The following is a 24,841-nucleotide window of genomic DNA, read 5'->3' as shown; positions in this document are numbered from 1 at the left end:
TTTGCTTGTTCATTTTACAAAGTCACATCTCTGCCTTGGCCACTCATGTCCCAGTGACTTCCATGGGCTTCTTGTTGCAAGATGAAGTCTGGCCTGGATGAAGCAATTTTGACAGCCTCACCATGTTACAAATGGGGCTACACATTCTTTGATGGAGGGGTTCCTAATTTGAGTACAATTTCCCACCCATTTTTTCTTTCTTTCTCTACCTACCTCTCCTCCCCGGTTTCCTCTCCACAGACTGTGATCTTATCGGAAGCCAAGGAGAGTGTCCTCGGCGGGGTGCTGAGGGTGCTCCTGCACACAATGGGCTGCACTCCCAGTGCTGCCTTCCTGCAACACTGCTTTGCTACCCAGAGGGCGCTGGTCAGCAAGGTGAGTGCTGCTTGGTTGGGAAAACTCAGCGGACATGAATGATGCGGTTGAATTCCAGCTGATTTTGCAAAGCATCTTGCTCTGCTCCTAAGAAGACAGTGCAGGGAGACTATTGACTTGTCTGCATCCAAGTTCGCCAGCTCTGGTTGTAAGTGGAGCATGGCTACTTCAGGAACAAGAAGGGCTTAATCTATCCCTCAGGTTGTTAGCTTTTGTCTGTCACCACTCATGTTCTCCAACCTTTAACTCTGCTCAAGGGGCTTTTTCTCTCCAGGGTTTTTCTGAGATTGTCCACAGCAGAGTCTGCTTACTTAAGAGAGTGTGTGTGTGTGTGTGTGTGTGTGAGAGAGAGAGAGAGAGAGAGAGAGAGCGCGCGCGCGCAAGAGAGAGAGTGAACAAACACACACACACACACACACACACACACACACACACAAAAATATATATAAAACCAGAATATGAATACCAACCTCAATCCTACAGAGCGTTTGCGCCATGTCTGGGAATCCTCCAACTTCACAATGTGTGTTTCCAAAATATCTTTCAAAACATGATGTCCAGATGTAAGACCTGTTTCACGCCTCCTGTACTTATTTAACCAAGCCAATGTATTCTTTAAAAATTGCACCTGTGGGAGCAGGGGCCTGGATTCCCCAAGACTGATTTATGAGACAAATGGCCCCCGGTCATCTGAAAAGGCACCCCATTCTGTTTCACCCCTAGTGAGCCAGCATTGCCAAAGGGTGATGTCAGCAGCCAGCAGTTGCCATATTCTATCACCCCACTTTCCCAAAGCAAACTCTTCCTTGTTTTTCCAGAAATAAGCTGTTGCCATGCCAAGGTGGATTATTGAATAAGTGCTTTATTTCAGCCTTGAAAGATAGAGACCAAAGCCAGCTCATTATGATTTGAGTCTACTTAATTATGATGCTGCAGATCTGGAACAACCTCTGTAAAAGGGCCTGACAGACCCCTCACTTTATGCTTCCAAGTGTTGGGTGAAAACCTGATTCACAGAGGCTTTTAATATTAAAACTTACCTCTCTTAAGTGCGTTAATACCTTGCTTTTAAGATTATCACCTGTTGGGTTTTATGCATCTATTACACTGGGCAACAATTTTTTACCTTTTGAATGTTGTCTAGATTTCTACAATTGATTTAGGGTATTTTTGCACTGCTGAATCAGGAAATGGCATCCGTTTCTCTCCATCAGGCCAGGTTTTTGTGCTATGTTGATTTGTAAAAAATCAGATCTTGTGACAAAATCGATTACATTTTTGTGGCATTATCAGCTGATTTTTGTCAACACATATCATCCTAAATATGTTTTTAAGAGAAAAAAATGTTTTTCCAACAACATATATTGATTACCTGATAGAAACATCGATTACTGTAAACTGAATGGTGGGCATTGATAATGGGACGTACACGTAAATTGCATGTTGCTTCACCGTTTTTCAAACTTCAGGGCTTGAACTTCCATTTCTTGGAACTCCTGGAATGCTCAGCGGCAGGGAGGTCTCTCTTCAGAGTCCAACAGTAGTCAGCCATCATGACTGCATCCCAGCGACCCTGATACCTGGTCTCCATCTCTTTCATGTCCTGATGGAATCTCTCCCCCTGCTCGTCACTCCTTGAACCCAGGTTCTCAGTAAACCGGTCCATATGTGAAAATAGGTAGTGCATCTTAACGCTCATGTTGCAGCCCAGGTTTCTGAAAGCAGTCAGCATGTTGTTGACAGGTTCTGCATAGTTTCTGGCCTTATTGTTGCCAAGAAAGTTTTTCACTACCAGAACATATGCCTTCACTACCAGAACATATGCCTTTGCAAGGCACCAATTCCTCCCGCACAGGCCTGTCCTTCTTTGTGTAATGCTGAGCACGGTCCCTACTATCCCACATGCACAGAAAACATGGGTACTTGGTGAAGCCAGACTGTTGTCCCAACAAAAAGTTCACCATCTTCAGGTCAACACAAATAAACCACTTATGCTGATCATAACCAATTTTCTCCAGCACATACTTCACCGCTTCATAGTTCTCCTTCAGTGTACTCGAGTGAGCCAGGGGTATAGAGGCAAACTGGTTGCTGTTGTGTAGCAGAACACATTTCAGTGATCGCTTGCTGCTGTCAATGAACAGTCTCCAATCTTTGGGTTCGTAGTGTGGCACTCCAAGCTTGAGCAGAAGCTGCGCAATATCTGCACAGTACACCAAGTCCTTCTCTTCCGAGAAAAAACGGAGGTACTCTTGATGCCTGTTGCGGAAGAAGCTGATGTCAGAGAGGAGTCTTTTCCCCTTCAATCTGGATGCCAACAGTTCAGCAGAGTCCTTTGACAAGCTGAGGTCGTGAACTAAATCATTCAACTCCTTTTGGGAAAATGGATGTGGAGCATCATCTTCAAGAACCACTTCTTCTTCTTCATGTCCTTCAACACTGGAGGCATCTTCGTCACTAATGTCAGGAAGTTCTCCGAAGATAGGCACTGGAATTTCATCACAATGAGCTACAGGACGATGTGCTGATTGAAGATCAGGATACTTGAGGCTGCTCCGGTTCTTTCTGTTGATCCCAGTCACATCAACAGCGCAGAAGTAGCAGTCAGTGACATGGTTTGTCGGCTCCCTCCAAACCATGGAAATTCCAAAGTTCAGACTCCTCTTGCCATTGGTCCACCCACGTAGAGTCTCAGTGCATGCCTTGCACACCATGTGTGGTGCCCAAGCTTTATCCGGGTCACCAAGTTTAATACCAAAATAAGTTTATGCTTTGCCGCACCAATTTATGGAAGATTTCGAGGTTTTATGACTTCAAACTGATCCCTTTTCGACATAATCACCCAGAACTATCGGACCTGAATACTTCTTGTCATTAAAATAATCATTTCCAATCAAAACAATTATTCGACATGGCATTTTACCCCCACCAACTTCTTCTAAAATGCTCCACACAAGCGTACATGTGAACAAAAACGTAAAAAAAGACATGTGGCCATAGCTCAAAAACTTGACCTGATTGAGCAAAACCAATGTGATTTTTGGATTCAGCGCACCAGATTCGTCCTAAATCAACTGAAAAAACGCAGACAACAAATTTGTTGTTGACCAGTGTTATATATTGCCTTCCTTGCAGTCCATAGGAAGGCCAGTATTATCATTGTTAGATAAAATAATTCCAGTCTCTTGCTTGCAGTTTCCCGAAATGCTTTTTGAGGAGGACACAGAACTGTGTGCTGACCTGTGTCTGCGCCTTCTCCGCCATTGCAGTAGCAAGGTGGGCATCATCCGCACCCATGCAAGCACCTCGCTGTACCTTCTCATGCGACAGAACTTCGAGATTGGAAACGTAAGTGCTCAATGGAGTAAGGAGGTGCTAGAGCTGTCCTCTGTCTCTTCTGCTGTAAGGGTGCTTCCTGGGAGCAGGCCTGGGCCATCACCAGAGTCCAAGCAGTTGTTGTTGTTTGAATTACTATTATTATTATTATTTGTTTATTATTTATTATTATTTATACCCTGCCCATATGGCTGGGCGGCTTCCAACAAAGTATTAAAATACAGTGGTCTGTTAAACATTAAAACCTTCCCTAAACAGGGCTGCCTTCAGATGTCTTCTAAAAGTCTGGTAGTTGTTCTTCTCTTTGACATCTGGTGGGAGGGCGTTCCACAGGGCGGGTGCCACTACCGAGAAGGCCCTCTGCCTGGATCCCTGTAGCTTCTCTTCTCGCAGGGAGGGAACCGCCAGAAGGCCCTCGGAGCTGGACCTCAGTGTCTGGGCTGAACAATGGGGATGGAGACGCTCCTTCAGGTATACTGGACCGAGGCTGTTTAGGGCTTTAAAGGTCAGCACCAACACTTTGAATTGTGCTCGGAAACGTACTGGGAGCCAATGAATGAATGAATGAATTTATATACCTCCCTATACCCAGAGCTCTCAGGGCAGTTAACAGAACAGATCAACATAAAACCCACTATATATATATATATTCAAAATACAAACAACAACCCAATAACACCCCCCCCCCCGAAAAAAGAAAGCCACATTTTAAAAGGGCATAGGATGTAAATCAGATCAACCAATGGCCTGGTTAAAAAGGAACGTTTTTGCCTGGCGCCTAAAGGTGTATAATGAAGGCGCCAGGCGAACTTCCCTGGGGAGAGCATTCCACAGATGGGGAGCCACTGCAGAGAAGGCCCTGTTCTCGTGTTGCCACCCTCCAGACCTCTCGAAGAGAAGGCACACGAAGGAGGGCCTCAGAAGATGATCTCAGGGTGCGGGTAGGTTCAATCAGTTCATTGATCCCTGCAGTATTGCCACGTTGCACAAACTCTTTCCCTGCGTCTGTTCTCTTCCCCCACCTATGTCAAAATTTAAATTGTTAAGCTGCTTGGGGCCAGGGGCCCGTCTCGTGATTTGATTACTCCGTAAAATACAGCATACACTGATGGCGTTATGTAAATAAAAATAATACATTTGAACCAGCCTGGATGCCCCAGCTGACATCCTTCAGTTGCTGCTATGGGAAACGGGAGAGGATCCCCTCTGAGACGCTTCCAGACTCCTGCTTCTCTCACAGCCTTATGTGCATGACCAGCTTCTTCAAAGTGTTTGACATGAGTTGCCAAAAGCAACAGTTTTGGATTGTTATCTAACTTGTATTCCTGGGGTGGGGGTGGTCTTAGAGAAAGGCATGTGCATTAATGTTGTGTAGGAAAGAGGAGTGGAAATGAAACAAGGAGCAGCAATGTTGAAAAGAAGCATGCTCTCCTAAATAGTGTAAACCTTCTCTTTAATTTTAACTTTCTCTTTAGTTTTAACAGTTGGCCAAGCAATTACTATTCGCATTTTAAAGGAAATAATACCAGTAGGAAACTTCAATTCTAAAGTGTTCTGAACCAGCCGTTTTTCTAGGTGATTTTTAATTTAAATCAGTCCACTCTAGAACTGTGTTCTGCGGAATCCATTCCAAGCGTCGCCTCTGCTTTTACTTGGTTCAGGATTTGAATAATCTTTCTGGCTTGCCCTGCCTTGCTGACTCCTGCCACGTCTCTCTTGCACAGAACTTTGCCCGAGTGAAGATGCAAGTCACCATGTCACTCTCCTCGCTTGTGGGAACGTCACAGAACTTCAATGAGGAGCACTTGCGGCGCTCATTGAAGACCATACTGACCTATGCCGAGGAAGACCCAGAGCTGCGAGAAACCACATTTGCTGAGCAGGTACATTGGATGGCAGACCCATAAACATCAGACTAGGGGCCTCTGGAAGTTCCAGAAGTTGGGTTGTGGCTTGAGCTGATACCTTCTGACCCTGGCAGTCTCTTCTACAGCTTCTGCAATTAATTATGAACAATTTAATTTTCATTGGGATTTCTAGGCAATTTTTCCAATTTCTCAACAATACATGTGTGATAGATACAGTGCTTTTTTCCTTAAAAAAATGTTTAGGGGTACTCTCGTTTTGACTCAAGAAAATCACCAATCTGTAGTTCAAATCGGGGAAAATTAATAAATGGACAAAAGTACAAAGTTTCACAAAATGTTTAGGGATGTGCGTACCCCTGCGTACCCCCAGAAAAAAGCACTGGATAGATATATTGGATTTATTTAAAAATATTACAATGCTTTATTTACCAGATAACAGTGTATGATCAAACTAAAGCAAACATTTTGCTATTATTTTTAAATAAAAATATTTATTTAAAAAACTGAAATGTGATACTGTACTACAAGACTGTTCACTAAATTTGAAACATAAATCTTCCCAGGAAGTAAAAATACATAACAATATACATATTGTATAGTCATATTGTGGAATCCTATGGAAATATAAAGTGTAAGCCTAAATGAGAAAAAAATGATCACCTCCTATATCAGAAAATGTTGATATTTCTTCTTGAACCAGAATTACAGTATTCAGTAAAAACAGTGGTGGATCTTGGGGTCTCAAATTTCAGCAGCACCCTGTGTGACACCAGAATTCAGCACCCCTCTGTCTCTCACGTTCCATTGTAAACCATAGTTGTGTCCCTGGCGGCACCAAACTAGTCACGCTCCCCTAAATCTGCCTCTGGTAGGAACCTGAAATTGCTTAAAATGGTTATATACCTTGGGAAATGGTTAGAGCAGGCATAGGCAAACTCGGCCCTCCAGATGTTTTGGGACTACAACTCCCACCATCCCTAGCTAGTCAGGGATGATGGGGATTGTAGTCCCAAAACATCTGGAGGGCTGAGTTTGCCTATGCCTGGGTTAGAATATTTAAATTTGGAAATTGTTTTGCTATTCTCCTTCTGAAAAGTGGGCAGATTGGGGGGGGGGTACCAGGATCGAGGTGAACACAGCCCATAAGTGAACAGGGCTATGCCCATCTCAATCCTGTCGGCAAGTATTGCGTCAGGGATGTCCTCTTTCGCAAGTGCCTTTACTTGAGTGCTTGCGGCATCCCCACTCTTGATGGAGGCATTTGTGTGTTCTTGTGCCTGCTCTCCATGCTTGTGACTTAGAAGGTGCTTCCTCTTTTCCCTGACCAGGTTCAAGACCTCGTCTTCAACCTGCACATGATCTTGACAGACACAGTAAAGATGAAGGAACATCAGGAGGACCCGGAGATGCTGATAGACCTGATGTACAGGTGAGACAGTAGCCAGCGCTCTGGGTACGGAAGTGGCAGGAAGGCCCAGAGGCAAGCAAGGCCTGCTTTCTTCACCTCAGTTTCCCAAAGGGAGGGTGTCAAAATGCAGGAGCCAATGTGACTGCATTTGCACCTGAAACAAAGAAGGTTCATATCTCAGATCATCCACAGCCTCATTGGCTGTTGGCAAGCCTGTTGCAGCATGAGATCTCTCCCTGCTTTTACACTCACCTCATATGTTGCATATGGTGAGAGCTCCTCTTTTTGTTCCCACTCAGCATGTAATGGAAGTGGGTGAGCTAGCCTTACAGCCTATGCTGTCCGGGATAACCTTCTTCATATGAGGGGGCCAAGCGCTCTGGGGCTGGAAAAGGGTGGTCTGGGGAGTGCACACCTTCCAGAGAATATTAAAGGAAAAATTCACACTACGTGGTAACATTACTGTGGGGTTGGGGAGAGCCTTGCAGGCGTTCATCTCTTGGTGGATGTTTGTGTAAGCTGATAGGCTTAATCAACCCAGGCAGAAAGCACTGACACAAATGGGACGACATCATGCAGGTGGGGAATGTCTATTGCTCCTTGTGTTGATGTAAATGTATTGAGATGCATTCCGGTATATGTCCATGACACAAACACAGCCACTGTTTGTGCATCACTCACTCGTGTCCAACAACAACAATTTATTTATACCCCGCCCATCTGGCTGGGTTTCCCCAGCCTCTCTTGGCAACTCCCAACAGAATATTAAAAACGCAATCAAACATTAAAAACTTCCCTAAACAGGGCTGCCTTCAGATGTCTTCTAACAGTCAGATAGTTGTTTATTTCCTTGACATCTGATGGGAGGGCGTTCCACAGGGCAGGCATCACTACCAAGAAGGCCCTCTGCCTGGTTCCCTATAACCTCACTTCTTGCAGTGAGAGAACTGCCAGAAGGCCCTCGGAGCTGGACCTCAGTGTCTGTGCTGAATGATGGGGGTGGAGACCTTCAGGTATACTGGGCTGAGGCCGTTTAGGGCTTTAAAGGTCAGCACCAACACTTTGAATTGTGCTCGGAAATGTACTGGAAGCCAATATAGGTTTTTCAAGACGGGTGTTATATGGTCCTGGCACCACTCCCAGTCACCAGTCTATCTACTGCATTCTGGATCAGTTGTAGTTTCCGGGTCATCTTCAAAGGTAGCCCCACGTAGAGCACATTGCAGTAGTGGGAGATAGCCAGAGCATGGACCACTCTGGCGAGACAGTCTGTGGGTGGGTAGGGTCTTAGCCAGCATACCAGATGGAGCTTGTAGACCACTGCCCTGGACACAGAATTGACCTGCACCTCCATTAAACTCCATTGACCTGAAGCAAGTCACCTTAAAGTGAGTCCGTAGCAAAGGCGGCCATAGAACTCAGGACTTCTGTCCCTGAACATTCATTACCTGCCTCTCAGGATAGCCAAGGGGTACCAGACATCACCAGATCTGAGGCTGACCTGGCTGCAGAACATGGCAGCGAAGCACTCTGAGCGTGGGAACCATGCAGAGGCCGCTCAGTGTCTGGTGCACTCCGCTGCCCTGGTAGCTGAGTACCTGAGTATGCTGGAGGACTGCCGCTACCTACCTGTGGGCTGTGTCACTTTCCAGGTAAGACGAAGGGCAAAGCCAAAGCATCATTTCAAAAAAAGACTGGTCTGCTGCATCAAGGCATTGACCTGCTCTTCTCTGTTCTTTCTTAGCTTCAGTACTTACCCGTAGCCCCAGTTCTACTTTCCTGTAGGAGAAATGAATGAACAGAGGGTCTACCTCCCATTTCTCCTTCCCCTAAACCAAAACTTGGGGTGATGCCCAGATGTTCCCTGCCCCTAGCAAGGCCTCTGCTTCCCTAAGCCCCTGGAGACCTAGAGTTCTTGCCTTGTTCAACTGACAGGCTGTTTGGGAGGGAAGAGTGAGAAGATCTGTGTGCCCCTCCCCCCCACAATAACATCTGTCCTTTTCCAAGAACATCTCTTCCAACGTGCTGGAAGAATCTGCTGTCTCGGATGACGTCCTGTCCCCTGATGAAGAGGGCATCTGCTCTGGAAAGTACTTCACTGAGCAAGGGCTGGTTGGGTTGCTCGAGCAGGCGGCTTCCTCCTTTACTATGGTGAGAACTTGAACTTTTTACTTTCAGTGTATGAGAGCATTCCCTGTGCTTGAGGGTGGCAGCTGCCTTCTCTTGCTGCAGTAGGCGGCTGAATCCCAGGTGTCTAGACTCCTGGAGATTGGGCACCAGTGCCATAGAACACAGCTTTTTGTGCACAAATTTCTGCTTCCTTTTAAAACTGCAAATGGCTTAGAAACCTGAATGGTGTGGATTGTGGGTGGGTGGGTGAGTGGGACTTGAATGGTCACAGAGAGGCTGTGTTTTCTGCCCTTCCCATAGCAGCCAATTCTTGTAAATTCTTTCCCACCTGTTTTCTTCTATCTCTTCTATTGTCTGTTTTTCTGTAAGCTTCAGCCATCTTTTCTCCACACGTTGGCTGCATTCCTTCACTTTGATTGTTTCCAGATGCTCAGTTTGCCGAGCATTAAATGCACCACTGCTTATCTGGGGTGCCTTTCCTCAGGGAAGGAGCACTCTGATTTCAGGGGTGTTGCTTTTTCCACTTCTCGGTAATACATTTAGGCAAGGGGCCAATTGTGTTTCCCTGCAGGTATCTCAGTCCCTCTGTTTTTAGTGAAAATTAAAGTACGTGGAAGACCGCAGACCTCTCTCCCCCTCCCACACTGCCTTTAAAACAACACACACACAAAAGCCCCCTCCTGGCGCATGAAGCTGCAGTAGGTGGTGATTGTAAATAAACAGTTGTGTGAAGTAGTGTGAATTCATACAGTTCGTTTCCAGAAGCAGAAGTAGGAACCTGGTTGTAACCCACAAGTAACAATTAGCTGCTTCCCCCTGCCCCATTGGACGAAAACTGCTCAGGACCGCCTCTTTCCATTTGACCCTACTCGGACCCTGAGATCATCTTCTGAGGCCTTCCTTTGTGTGCCTCCTCCTCGAGAGGTCCGGAGGGTGGCAACACGAGAACGGGCCTTCTCTGCAGTGGCTCCCCATCTGTGGCATGCGCTTTCCCCAGGGAAGTTCTCCTCGCTCCTTCATTATACACCTTTAGGCGCTGGGCAAAATGTTCCTTTTTAACCAGATCTTTGGTTGATCTGATTGACATCCTATGCCTTTTAAAAATGTGTGTGTGTGTGTGTGTGTGTGTGTGTGTGTGTGTGTGTGTATATATATATATATATATATATATATATATATATATATATATAAAATGTGTGGGTTTTTTGGGGGGGGCTATTGGGTTGTTTTCATTTTTATTATGTAGTTTGTAGTTTTATCTTTTTAAAAAACAACTTTATTGAAAGTTCAAAAAGTACATAATTATATGTGCACTAAACATGGTGAGACATAAATAAAAGAGAGAAAAAGAAAAAGAGAAACAGAACCCGTGTAGAAGGGAAAGTAAAAGGGGGGGGGGACCGGGACCAAAACTGTATATTTTACAAGGTTGTTATTGTACTTCACCAGATCTCAACCTATTACAGTATTTGTAAGAATGGATTCCAAATATCATTGAATTTGTCCATGGCAAGTCTGCGTTTATATGCAAGTTGTTCATATGTTGCGAGTTTGTATAAATCTTCAATCCAATCGTAGAAGGGAGTTTTATATCTCGAGTTTGTTCTCTGAACCGCCCTGAGACCTCCGGGTATAGGGCAGTATATAAATTCATTTAATAATAATAATAATAATTGCAGACTTAGTAAAGCTTCATCCCTTAGGAGAGACTTAATTGCCTTCCAATGAAAGTTAAAACCTTTTGCAGGCAAGCTCTGCTTGCATATTTCCAAACAGGCCTCCACCTTGACTGGGGGCTCTGTGAGGTTCTAGCCGTGTGTGGTCCAGCTGCCTTACCCCCTGCAGCCCCATGTTAGGTCTTTCCTGAGGACTGAAGTGACTTTCTGAATTCCTTCTCGCTCTCTTCAGGGTGGGCTTTATGAGGCTGTCAACGAGGTCTACAAGATCCTCATCCCCATCCATGAAGCCAACCGTGACTTCAAGAAGTTGGCAGTGCTGCATGGCAAGCTGCAGGATGCCTTCAGCAAGATATCGAGCCAAGTGAGTGCAGCTTCTTGGACAACCTTTTTCAAGCCAATGACCAAATTCTCTCCCCCCCAGGGGCCACATTCTCTTCCAGGGGCCGCAGGCAAGAGGTGGGTGCAGTTGGAGGCAGTAAACGTAGATCTTACCTTTGTACAGTGGGCTAGTTTCTATACATAATTCACCCACCTGTCTCTGGCATCCAGACTATCAAAAGGTTCAATGACATATTCCAGCCAGGCAAAAGAAGTTGGAGTGTGAAGCAAAAGCCAGTGAGGGGTGTGGCCGGGGGAGAGGGGGCATGTCCTAGGAAGAGTTCTAAGGGCCCGATATAGATTCCTGGAGGGTCACATTCAGCCCTGGGGCCTGAGATTCCCCACTCCTGGTCTCTAGACCTTTTTTGCAATGCCTTGTTAGGGCGATGGCTGAAGTAAGAGAGCCAGCATAAGCTCTCCTTCCTCCATGGTTGCCTAAGTCCTTCTCACGTTTCATTTCGTTACCCATGTCAAAATAAGAAAACGTGATGTGAAACCTTTATGCAGGGGAAACTTTGGGGCTGTGGGCTGTGGCATGGGAGTTCTGAGCTTCGGCATACTGTAAATCAAGATGCTGTGGGCAATGTTCATAGTGGAGGTGCTCTTTATGCACTCAGTTGAATGGACAGTCCTGCTTTGAGACAGAGAGTTGCAGTGGGAGTCTATAAAGTCCTCTAGGGCCTTGTGACAGCATGAGGAAAGCATCAGCACCCCTATTTGCTGAACTGGAACCCATAGCCTGTCCCGTCCCCCCCTGTTGAATCATAGAGAGGGGAATGTGCCCAGTATGGGTTCGGTATAGAGCAGCCAGGAGTCCAGAATTCTAGGATTTGCTCCATACAGGATTAGAGCCTAGTGAGGATGCTGCCAAGCCAGAACTTACCACTCTCTATTCTTGTAATCACAGCTAAACAGGGAGCTCCAGATTCTTACAGGGTTCACTTGGATATTCCATCAAATGTCAACCCTGAAAAAAGGTGAAAAGAGCTATTGGGAGCTGATGGATCTATACTGATTGCAGGTGGCATTTTAAACCAAAACATCCCTCCCTGCCCTCCTGGGCCAAGGTCAAAGTTGTGTTCAAGGTCTCAGGTTGGCAGTGTGCTAGTCTTTGTGGCTGGGTCTTGCAGATGATGGTAGAATACACTTTGAAATGAGCTAGGATTATAGTGCCATCTCCTGCTTGCTTCTTCGAGAAATTGGCAGTGGTTGGGATGCCTCACAAGAACAGGAATTGTTATGTTCAGATTGGACTGTGGCCATTCAGGGTTATGCCTGGGCCTAGCCTGTGGTCGGCTTGTGACAAGACGGGTGCTGAGTTTTGAAAACAAATAAATAACCACCTTCTTCTTCCTGTTTTCTCTGTTCCCTTCCTGTCCTCTCCGTCCTGTCAATCAGGCCTCTGGCTGGGAGGTAGGCTGCATCATGTCTTACATTTTCTGTGTCAGTGTTTGTGTGAGTGTGCATGTCGCTTCCGTAATCTCCACTCTCCTCTGTGCACTTACGGCCAAACTCCTCCTCTAGCTGGCATTGTTGGTGCAGTTACTGCAACTTTTAAACTCGTGTGTGTGTGTGTGTGTGTGTGTGTGTGTGTGTGTGTTTGTGTTTGTCAGGGGGTGGTGGTTATTGTTTGTTGCTATGGTACATATTTTTGTGTTTCTATATTGTGAGCTGCCCTGTGATCTTTGGATGAAAGGGAATATGGAAATTTAATCAATGATAATGACACCCGAGTGGGAGCCCCTGAACTTTCCTTGTGCAGGCTGAGCAAGGCAAATGTTTGTGCGTGCCTCAAAATGGCAGCAATCCTCAGGGAAAATAGATGGAAACAGTGCAGTTTCATGGTCTCACCCAGGATCATAGTTCCAAATCTATGCCATTATCCTGCACACTACAGTACTCTTACGAATAATGTTTGCTGTAAATGTTAGAGGCTGGCTACTGACAAAAGGCCTGCTGGACGTGTGGAGGCTGTATCTTGCAGCAGCAAAACAGTCTTTTATTGTATGAGACATATCTGTTTTGCTATAAGGAAGATTGTAGATGAGGGCCTAGCATCTGGGAAAGGAGCACCACTGTGTTGCAGAATCCTACTGGAATGCCTAAGAGAATGGACATGACCCTGTCTGCAGAGACCCCAAAGGCCCTCTCTGTCTTTTCTGGGCCCCCTCCAGTTAATACGTTTGGTGTAGGCTAGGACTGGTCAGTTTGTTCCATGACTAAAGTGATGGAACTCCATTCATATTTTCACAAGCCTTGTGCCAAGACTGCAGTTGGTATAGGGTGCTTTCTTTTGCTTTTGGAGTGTGTCTATTGAGTGGCAGCTTCCTGTACTACAGATTCTCAGCAGGAAGCACAGGTGGCCAGACTCCCCATTCAAGAGAAGCCCATCCTTTGAAACTAGGAATCTTGCGATGCAGATTGAACAGGCTAAACTGCTTCTGTGCTGCAGAGTACCTAAAGCAAGCAAAAAAAAAGTGTGTGCCACCTGTGGATGTTCAGCCCCTTTGAAAAAGCTTGTGCTGCCAAGCTCTTTGTCCTTCCACTATCCTGGCAGTCTTCCAGTGGAGAGGAAACACACCACAACACAGGTTTGCAGAGGGCAGCATGTTTTGCCCTTGCCTGTTATTTATTATTAACTGCCCTCCAGCTGCTGCCAGTGGCCCCTTCCTTCTCCTGTTGCCACGCCAGGAGCTTATGCAGAACCATCACTCTATGATAGAGTGTCTGGCTTGCAAGCAAAAAGCGGCAAGTTTAATCCCCAGAATCTCCAGGTATGGATGGGAGAGACTCCTGCCTGAAATCCTTGAGAGCTGCTGCTGGTCAGTGCAGACATTTCTGAGCTAGATGAGCCAGTGGTCTGACTCAGTATAAAGCAGCTTCCTATGTTCTATCTGTAGGGACACAGGTGATGCTTTGGGTTAGACCACAGAGCCGAGGACTTGCTGATCAGAAGGTCAGCGGTTCGAATCCCCGTGACAGGGTGAGCTCCCATTGCTCGGTCCCTGCTCCTGCCAACCTAGCAGTTCGAAAGCACGTCAAAGTGCAAGTACCTTCCCGGTGGGAAGGTAAACAGCGTTTCCGTGTGCTGCTCTGGTTCACCAGATGTGGCTTAGTCATGCTGGCCACATGACCCAGAAGCTGTCTGCGGACAAACGCCGGCTCCCTCGGCCCATAGAGCGAGATGAGCGCCGCAACCCCAGAGTCGATCACGACTGGACCTAATGCTCAGGGGTACCTTTACCTTTATGTTCTATCTTGCCCACGGAGGAGAGGGAAAGAAGCAGAAGCAACTTTTTATAAACAACAACAACAAGCAGTGGTTTGCCTTCTCTATTTTATGAAATAATGTTTATTTGTTATCATTTAAAAAATCATTTTTTTATCTAAACTGCTCTGTGAGGTCTGAAAACAGCTCTATAAATGCCTTAGATCAGCCTTTCTCCACCTGTGGGTCCCCAGATGTTGTTGAACAAGCAAGACCAGAGCTCAGGGATGATGGGAGTTGTAGTCCAACAACACCTGGGGACCCTCAGGTTGAGAACTTCTGCCTTAGATCATAGTTGGGAGTGGCATTCCTTCCTTTTGAGGGCTCCCAGCCACCGCCAGAGCCACACACACCTGACTGAGGCAGGCAGGTAGCCAGCATCACTCTTAGCTACAGTCCCATTGGTCCAGCTCACCCTGCAGATTTGTGCCCCTAGCCTTTGTCCCCTTCCACATATCCTGCAGCTGGTGCTGTCCATGCTCCTCTTCCAGCTGCTTTGCTGAGGCCCTTCCTGCAGCCTCTCTATGACATCTCCGTCAGCTGGTGGGTCCTTGCATAGTGTGCACTGGAGAGCTCTGTGCCTGCTGCTCACTCACTGCTTTCAGTTGTTGGGTGGAGAGAAGGAGCTGTCCTGGCCATACTCTTCTTGCCCTGCCATTTCCATTCTATTCTCCCCATCCCCATTTCTCAAAACAGCTGCTTAGGGATCGTGACCTCTGCCCAGAGGCTTGCCCCCTGCATCCCATATGATCTGGGGGTCTGGAAGTGTATGCTCAGAAGTATTTCTCTATAATGAGATCCACAAGTGGATAACCGGGTTTTGTTAAGGTAATAGGTTAGGGTCGTTGTGACTTCTACTTTTGCAGTCCTTTGTCAAGCAAAGTTAATAAATGATCCAGCACCAGGTGCCATCCATTTAAGCAGGTTGAGAAAATGCAGTGCAAATAATAAAATTGTTTGCTTGTTTGAAAATTTACACCCAGACTTACAATGTGCACTTCTCTTTACCAGAGCCAAGGCAGTAAACATATATGTAGTAAGGAGACATCAAAGTACGACTTCAAAGTACAGAATGGCTCAAATCACATTCAGTTCAGCCCTCCCATAGTTGGGTAATAACAGTGCTTAAAAGCTGTTCTGAAGAGGGAAGCCTGCTGGGGCCACTCTCAAGAAGGCTCCCATGCAGGGCATAATAACTGTCATTAAGAGACTAGATACTAGCTTCTGATGCTAGAGATAATATATAGCCATCATGACTAGTGACATGGATAGCCTTACTCCCTGTGAATATGTCAGATCCCCTTTTAAAGCCATTGTAAGTTGGTGGCCAACTCCCCATTTTGTGGGAGTGAATGCCATGATTTAACTACAGTATGTGCTGTGTGAGGAAGTGCTTGCGTTTGTCTCTCCTGAATCTTCCCAGTATTCAGCTTGGATTGTTCCAGTGTAGTATGATTGGGGGGGGGGGGTACTCTTTATCCACATCCCTTTCTTGGCTTTTTTAATATAAATTAAAATGTCCCAAAGCATTATCTTCCCTGAGTAGGCAGGCCTCTTCCCAGACAGTTCAGTATTTTTCATCCAGCAATCTTATCTTCGCCTACTAAAATACTCAAAGCAAATTTAGTGCATTTGCAGAACTTTCATCTGGTTTAAAGATTACACTTGTACACCAGCGTGTCTTATTACTAAGAGCAGCACCCCAATCCTGAGTTTTGTGTGTGTTCAGATGTATGCACCCACACACCCCACTCAAAACAAACATGCAGAGTGTGAAAGAATGGAAGGAATGGGGGTTTTTGGCAGTGAAGTGCTGTGTTGACATTGTAGCCTGCACCTCTACAGTGGATCCAAAGGATTTTAGGAATAGAGGTTCTTAACGTTCTTAACCTGTTTGGTATTTGTTAGCTTTTACCAGTCCCAGAACTGATTTTCCATTGAAAAGATAGACCACAAGGGAAGCGTCACTCGTTTTAAGCCTCTTAGTATCACAAAAACACTGCATTGTTGGGTGTTGTGGGGACTCAGAACAAGAGCCGAGTAGATAAATTCTTTGTTTCTTACTGTCACTGGACAGATAAGAGAATTAAAGGTGGTCCATATGGGGATGCTAACTCCACATACCAAAATCTTCCAGGTCTTTAGGGATCAGGGCCAGTCTGGAGAGCTAATCCCAAGTCACTGCTTGCTTCGAAGTTTGTTTCATTCCATCAGTCTGGGTAACTTACAGCAGATGCTACCTGGCTATGTCTCTGTCCTTTTGGTTGAATTGTCTACCTACCTCTTGGTCCCTCAGCTCAAGATACTTGCTTTTCAAGCCACTGGATTAAAATCTTGCCTGCACTGAGGCCTGGATACTTGGCATAGACGTTAGCTGACACAGCCTACCTCTGAGACCAGTACAGCTTCCTTTTCTAGCGCATACAGACCACGGGGAAATCTACCCAAACTTTCTCTTTCCCCCCAAGCACTGGTTTTGAAGTAACTTTATCCTACCTGTGCTCTGAAAATGCATGTTATCACGTGGCGATATTGAGATGCACGAATAGTGGAGAAGGCTGGTCCATCTTTAACTACCATGCAAGTCTTCTTTGCTTTCATTTTGGACTTCAGTGAAGCTATTCTATATGACCACTGCAGAGCAGACACACTCTTACATCGCGCTCTGAACATTTCCGTCGCGCTCTGTAATATCCGAAGTGGTCCTGAAAATGGAAGACACCATTCTAAAGCCCACTGATGCCTTTGCTTGGCAAGGAATCAGGGGATCAGGAACAGCCTCAGTTTAGGCTGTGGCAGAGGGGCCAGGAAGTGGCCCTAAGGGAGCCTTGAGGCACAGCAGCTGGGTCTAGTTCTAGTTATGTGGGGTTCTGTTGCATAGTGTGCATCATTAATGCATTTCCCCATGTGCACACCATGCAATTTAGCAGACAAGTCTGCATAAGATCTTTGTAGAGTGTCAAAGCCTCCCAAACCCAGATCTCCCTGCACTTTCCAGGGAGAGAGAGAGAAAGTGCTATGCATAGAAGAGTCCAGCAGTGAAAGGTGCTGGTATTTGGATGTGGGAGAGGAGGCATGAGAGTGTCTGTGGGTCCCTAAGCCAGCTACCTGCCTTGGAGGGGGCCCCAAGACACCACTTATTGGTGTCCTCCTGCCACTGCCCTGAAAGCTCGAGGTAGGTAATAGAATATCTCAGAAACATTAAAATAGAAGTGATTTAAACAGCTCCAGCTCAGCCACCTAGTGCTTCTTAAACAGGGTTATCTTAAGCTTATCCGGCGTTGTGGTGCCAAGATCCCTCCAGCGCCCCCCCACTCCCAGAGTTCTCAACCTTTTTTTAGGGCTGGAGGAGGCAGGTGGCGGCTGGAGGGCCTCCTGGCTCAACTGGCCACTTCATGCCACGGTAGGCAGCACACTGAGCGAGGTGGCCTGTGCTGAGCGACCGAGGGTGTGTGCGTCGCTCCCCGAGCATCGGCTTGGTTTTTTCCCTTTTATCCTTCTGGCGCCCCGCAGAATTTGGGGGCTGCAGGCTAAAAGGGAAAAACCTGAACTGACACTCGGCGGGAGCGGCGCACGCACCCTCGCTCACTTAGCACGCTCGTTTGGTGTTCTCCAGACTCACGCCTGGCGCCCTCCAGAACTTGGTTCCCTGGTGCCCCGCCCCACTAGCCTCTATGGGTAAGACAGGCCTGTTCTTAAAGGACTCTGATGAATTTTCAGGAGAAGTGGTTCCATAAATGTCAAGCAGATGCTCAGAGCGTGTTTGAAATACAGATGATGCTGTGGAGGGGGCAATTTCATTCAGTTTTGGGCTGCGTGCAGGCAGTCATTTCTAGGGCAGAAATGGAAGCAAGGTCCTCCTAACCATTGCTGTGGCTGTAGCCCTGATCTAGCAGCAATGCCTTGACGACTGTAGTTGTGAGAGGGAATGCTTTTGCTTAATTGCGCCTACTTCTTCCAGACCCAGAGGAGCTGGCACAACTTCTTCGGGCATTGCATGTATCAGTATAGAAAGGGTGTGCCTCTCATCACCCAGCGATATTGTGGGTGCCAGTCATGGCAGTATAAACACCTGTTGTGGTGTATCAGGTTGTGCTCCTGCTGCAGAGACCTGTCAGACCAATTTGGACAGGGAGTATGGTGGGAGAGGGGGGAAAATAGCACACAGCAGGTAATGATAATTCTGCAGTACAACTGAGAGATCGCTGGAGAGAATTTTCTGCACACAGTCGTAGGGCTTGCAGCGGCTGTTAGAAATGAGGTGGTATTTTGAACTTTGTAGAACAGAAAAATAAATGGAAACAGTCCAGCTGCCCTCCACTTACCCGCCCTTACAGTTGCTGTGTTCCAGTAGCTGCCGTACTCTTTCTAACTTCTTTTTTCTTATTTTGCTTTTCTTTCAACTTTGCCATCTGCTTGTGGTCCTGCTGGCCTGATTTGGTAAGTTGGAGTGCACTTCTTGAAATTTTGTCTTGGGGAGCAGTGGTCTGGTTCATTTGTGTGTGTATTAAGGAGAACTACTTTCACCTTACAGTGGTACCTCGGGTTAAGTACTTAATTAGTTCCGGAGGTCCGTTCTTAACCTGAAACTGTTCTCAACCTGAAGCACCACTTTAGCTAATGGGGCCTCCCACTGCTGCCACGCCTCCGGAGCACGATTTCTGTTCTCATCCTGAAGCAAAGTTCTTAACCCAAGGTACTATTTTTGGGTTAGCAGAGTCTGTAACCTGAAGCATCTGTAACCTGAAGCGTCTGTAACCCGAGGTACCACTGTACAGGAATTGGGGTGGAGGCTTCAGGGGAGATTCTAGAACTGTAGCAGCTGTATTTCAGGTGGGGTCACAGGTGCAGATTTTGTGATTTAAGCACCTGCAAAGATCTCTAAAGCACATTGTAAACCCAGTGGTCATTGAGTTGGTTCTTTATGGACTCAATGACAGTGGGAACATTAATGTAGGCTTCCTGGATCTCAAGCACCAGATTCACCCATAGTGCATATGGAAGCCTCCAGGGAGAGAAGTGGTTGGGAATAGGGCAGGTATTTTGGTGGTTGATTTAGTAAGCCATGCTTACTGGGGCTTTAGAGTCAGCATTCAAGTTACCTGCCTGATTTGTGTCGCGGTTATCTTAACTCTTACCATGCAGATCACTTAAGAGAATGTTTGGAACGTATTTCCGAGTTGGTTTTTATGGCTGCAAGTTTGGGGATTTGGATGAACAAGAGTTTGTTTACAAGGAACCCTCCATCACCAAGCTGGCTGAGATCTCTCACCGGCTTGAGGTAAGAGTTAAAACATCCTTGAAAAAAGGTATGGATCAAGCATGAAGGTTGAGAGTCGGTTTGGTCATTTATGTCGTTATTGAAGTGCTTCTTATGAAGCATCCCGAAGCGACTTACATATACAACAGTTTCACATAAAAAACACTTTTTAAAAATAAATCATATATAAAAACCTTTTTTATAAAAACAACAACAACTATAAATATAAAAGCAGTCTAAAACACAGTCACAAAAGCAATTCCAACTAGGATAAAGATTTTAGAAGACTTGTTGAAAGAGGAATGTCTTCATCAATATTTTTATTTATTATCTTTATTTATTATTTATTCAGTTTATATACCACCCTTTATGAAAAGGTCCCAGGGCAGTGTACAACATTAAAAATACATTACAGAACATCAGTTATAAAAAACACAATAAAAACGTGGTAAAACACATACTGACAGACAGCCTAATAATGAAATAATCAAAATAGTCATCATAATAACAGGCACCAAAAGGCTAATAGAGAAGTAATGCAACATTTTCCTTGGCGGAAGTGGGGACGATGGAGGAGATGGACAGGTCAAAAATACCTGGCATAAATGTGCTGAGAAGATGCTGCTAGGCTTGGCTTTCAAGCACATGTATGCAGCTCAGATATTCTACGTGGAGGGAACCCACAAGTTGTTGTTTAGATGACATCATCAGAGTACATGGTGGTCTACACAATAACAATTTAAAAATATAGATTCTGCTGCCCAGAGGCACTCAAATTAGACACTGAGGAAGGCAATGAAAGCCAGGGGAGCCAAGGAAGATAGAAGGAAAGATGCACTCAGCTCAGTTACATTTCCATGTGGGGATTCCATCATATGTGAAATAATGGCCTTTATTCTCAACTACCTGCAAGAGTTTGCACTTAGTTGGGGTGGGATGTTCTGCTAATGTTTGACCCCTCTATTTGCATGGATTCAACCTGTCTCTTCTCCTTGTCTTGCCAAGAATGGTACAGCAATTAACTTAGCTAAAGCAGTGTTGAAGGAGGGAGGAAGCTGTGACTTACAACAAGCAAGACTCACACTCCCTCCTACACGTGCGCAACCCTTTCCCTTCACAATCCATCTTCCCAAAAGCTCCCTCGCTTTAGCCACGGCAGCTGTGGCTTTTGGCAAAGGTGTCGCTCAGCTGTAGTCCTAGCAGAGCCAAAGGGAAGAGGTTTTGGAGTCAGCTCTGGTGGAGGCGGCTGCCTGCTTTCTCAGGGCTGATTCATGGCACCTGTCCATGCAGATCATCGTGTCCTCGGGGCTTTTCCCACCATTTACTCTGAGGACCAAGGAGAGCATATGTCTCTTAAAGGCATCCTTCCCTATTTGACAAAATAGCATAGTTGTGGTAGAGTCTCCTTTGTATATCAAACTGAGCATCGTGATGTGGTATGGAAACTGAAAGCCTTGCTTGCCACACTCAGATGCTTTAAGTTATTTCTCACCCCCAGCCTGGGTCTGAGCTGGGAAGGGAAAGAGGTGGGCTTTCTGTCATGCACTCGCTTTGATAGGAAAAAGGACTCCTACCTACCCCTTCTTTATACCCAAATTGGCTAGTGCATGCTTAATAAAACACACATACCGTATTTTTCGCTCTATAAGACGCACTTTTTCCCTCCTAAATCTTATGGAGCAAATGCAAGCTGCGTGGCGAAGCCAGAACAGCAAGAGGGATCGCTGCACAGTGATCCCTCTTGCTGTTCTGGCTTCTGGGATTCAGAATTTTTTTTTTCTTGTTTTCCTCCGCCAAAAACTAGGTGCGTCTTATGGTCTGGTGTGTCTTACAGAGCGAAAAATATGGTAATTCTGGTTTGCCCTTCAGAAGCAAGTGCAGAATAAGCCTCTCTCCACGATAGCTGTAAGGAATTTTCCTTGGTCTCAGTGGCTGGAGAAGCCCAAATGTTCATCTCTGTCCCTTTTGTCATGCTCTGACGAACTCCCCTGTATCCTTTCCCCTTTGTAGGAGTTTTACACTGAGCGCTTTGGGCATGAAATGGTAGAAATCATCAAAGGTTCCAACCCTGTGGACAAAGCCAAGCTGGATCCTAACAAGGTAGTTTCGCTCTTTATCATGTGTTGGGAGTGCATTGCGTTAGCAAGCCAGGCACTGCTGAGGGACTAGTCTGCATATTTTGTTGGGCTGGAATAACTAAACGGAGGAGGGGGACTTCTGCCCCATGTGGTCTGGGATTGTGTCTCATGTTCAGCAAGGAAAGAGATCTCTACAAGATTTGATGCATGCTATTCCTTCTAGGCTAAATGGCCACCTTCCTTCTCCCAGCCCCGTATATCACAATTAAAATAGGTTCTTATTTCCCCACTACTTCCATAACCCTTGGTTTGTTCATAGGAAGCTGAAATTATGGCGTGACCCATGCCATAGCAATAGTTTTGGCAGCAGGTAAAGGCATTTTATTACCGCAGTCTGCTAAGGTCATTTTTATCTGTAGTCCAGCCTTTGCAGCACCAAGAGATGCTTTCTCCCATAGTCAGTTGGTCCCAGTGTGTTTGGTAGCTTAGATGACAGTCAGGACAAGCAGACCCCTTGTGCGGCAGAGGAGAACGAGGTGATGCTGCCCCAGCTTTCTACTGACTGCCCCTGCCGCCTTGATGTCTTCCTTGCCCCAGGCATACATCCAGTTGACTTACGTGGAGCCGTTCTTCGACACGTATGAGCTGAAGGATCGTGTCACATACTTTGACAAGAACTACAACCTGCGCACTTTCATGTTCTGTACTCCCTTCACGCTGGACGGGCGAGCGCACGGCGACCTGCATGAGCAGTTCAAGCGCAAGACTCTGCTCACCACCTCCCACGCTTTCCCCTACATCAAGACCCGCATCAATGTCATCCACAAGGAGGAGGTACTCTGGGGTGGGGGGGGTGGAGGCATATGAGAATGGGGAGCAGGGCCGCGGGGCCTACAATTCTCAGAAATAAAAAAATAGTGTAGTTGTCAGGTGGTGGTGTGGTTGCTTGGACTCCAACCTGTCTTTTCCAGCTTTATTATTAGTGCAAACTATTTACAGTGCAGAGCGTCGCAAGTTCATGTTTGGATTAGTCGCTAGCAGAATCTGGGAGTAGCCAGTCCTTGTACCTCCCCCAGAATAACAGCCGTGTGACCCCCATCCTTCTCCCCCCCCCCCACTCTGCACCCGAAACCTACTGCGCAGACTGGCCGCTGGCAAAGGGGTACTTCCCTCCCCTCCGCTTTTCTCAGGCTCCGTGTTGAGGCTCTCCCTAGCATCTCCTGGTCTCTGCACCTCCTCCCCACTGGAACTGCTTCACAAGATCTTCGGAGGTTCCCTATAACACAACTGCCCTTCCACCTCTCACCTCTGAGCTGATGGCAGTTCCCTGACAGTAGTGAAAAAATTCAGCTAAGCAAGAATCTCAAAAAAATTCAAAAGCACGTTTTGAGTCCCTGAGCTTGTAAGCAATGCATTCCGCAATCTCAGAAACCAGAAAAACTGTGACATGTTTTCCAGTGGGGTGGGATCCAGCATTTCTGCTAAAATGTCTCTCCCCACTCCCCTTGTGAGACTGACAAAACTCAAAATAAATAATAAACATTGCAGAATAAATTATAAAAGAGAAGCCATGCTTGCTTGCTTGCTTAGTTACTTACTTGTTTGTTTATATTTCATGGAATTTATTCACCACTTGATAGTAAAACAAACAGACAAACCCCAAAGCATAGTTCTTTAACTTAACACGCTGCTATTATTTTCTGCCATACAAATATTATGACTGTCTTTTGTTTTGTTTCTGGTGACCAGTACCATTATTTGTTGTTTGTATTGTTTCATGTTATTCTTAATAAAGATTATATTACTAAGACAACAACAACAACCTCAAAGCAGTTTACAAAAGATAAAACAGTGAAATAAAGAAGAAAATGTAACTATACTTTAAAGCATACAAGAGTTAAAATATAAAACAGATTAAAATGACCTCAACTTTCTAAGCATACATGTGAGTCCCACAATCTGCTTGCTCATTGTGCAAAATTCACTTATCGAAACACAATGAATCATGCCCAGACCTCGCTATGTGCATGGCTGATTCAGATATCCGAACAGCCAGAGTTCACCATCTGCCTTGCTTGTTTATGCTTTACTGGTTGGCGCCTGCCATTTCCAGGCAGAAACCATGGAGCAGAGGCGGATTTAGGGGAGCGCGACCAGTTCAGTCACACTGGGTTCAGGGGTACCACAGGGGGTGCTGCAATTATGATGTAGAATGGAAGGCAAGAGGAGGTGGGGCCACTGAATTTTGGCATCGCACGGGGCACTGCTGAAATTTGAGACCTCAAGGTTTGTCACTGCATGGAGGGAGCCAATGGAGAGCAAATTTTGATAAATCAAAATCAGGAGAGATTGGACAAATCAGTTTTTCCTTTGTCTTTCTCTTGCTTGTTGACTGCAGCCATTTTAGGAAAAAAACATGGTAGGGAGGGGTAGAGAGATCACAAATTTGAAAAGTTCCCATAATGCTCTTATTATATGAATGCTCAATTTCCTGGGAATGTATTGCATTTGCTAAGTGAGACTTGCATGTACAGTATATATACTCAATTTGCTTAATTTTTGCAGTTGGCAGAACTGAGACCCCCTTTTTTTAATGCAGAATTTAGATTGGGCCCAGAATGTCTTGTTTGGGGTTTTAGATGAATGGCACATGCCCATCTCCTGACGCTTCAGCCATGTTTCTGTTGTTTGGTCTCTTCTCCCCAGATTATTCTCATTCCCATAGAGGTGGCCATAGAGGACATGCAGAAGAAGACCCAGGAGCTGGCCTTTGCCACCCACCAAGATCCACCTGATGCCAAGATGTTGCAGATGGTGCTGCAAGGATGTGTTGGCACCATAGTCAACCAGGTAGTTGCCCACGGAATGGGAATAAGTGATCGATTTGGGGGGAAAGGGAAGCTTCCAGCCAGAGTAGCAAACCCCTTGAGACTGTGGAGTCAGCAGATCACAGGTGTGGGGTGAGAACAGAAATTAATCCTGGGTCTGATGGGGGTAAGGAGTTCAGGTTAACACAGAAGTAGAGGGTAGGGGAAGGGAGCCTGAAAGCAGGATGGAGACC

General features: G+C 46.0%; 1 protein-coding gene across 4 annotated transcripts in view; it reads left to right on the top strand.

Moving 5' to 3' along the window:
* DOCK6 (dedicator of cytokinesis 6) overlaps positions 1-24,841 on the top strand; it is a 105,544-nt gene that overhangs the window by 75,523 nt on the left and 5,180 nt on the right. For 3 of the 4 annotated variants that reach the window (XM_079959068.1, XM_079959067.1, XM_079959066.1), the window contains 11 exons: positions 241-375; positions 3,571-3,723; positions 5,436-5,594; positions 6,908-7,008; positions 8,447-8,639; positions 8,995-9,138; positions 11,026-11,157; positions 19,598-19,723; positions 21,713-21,802; positions 22,378-22,614; positions 24,487-24,630. In XM_079959068.1, coding sequence (XP_079815194.1) covers positions 241-375; positions 3,571-3,723; positions 5,436-5,594; positions 6,908-7,008; positions 8,447-8,639; positions 8,995-9,138; positions 11,026-11,157; positions 19,598-19,723; positions 21,713-21,802; positions 22,378-22,614; positions 24,487-24,630 — 1,614 coding nt within the window. Of the gene's footprint in view, positions 1-240; positions 376-3,570; positions 3,724-5,435; positions 5,595-6,907; positions 7,009-8,446; positions 8,640-8,994; positions 9,139-11,025; positions 11,158-12,572; positions 14,065-19,597; positions 19,724-21,712; positions 21,803-22,377; positions 22,615-24,486; positions 24,631-24,841 lie in introns of those variants that run through there. The other variant, XM_079959069.1, reaches the window with a different exon arrangement.

This window comes from Podarcis cretensis, assembly GCF_951804945.1.
Source record: "Podarcis cretensis genome assembly, chromosome: 17".
Classification (NCBI taxonomy): domain Eukaryota; kingdom Metazoa; phylum Chordata; class Lepidosauria; order Squamata; family Lacertidae; genus Podarcis; species Podarcis cretensis.
The sequence above is the reverse complement of the archived record's forward strand: the minus strand, read 5'-3'. Positions and strand labels throughout refer to the sequence as shown.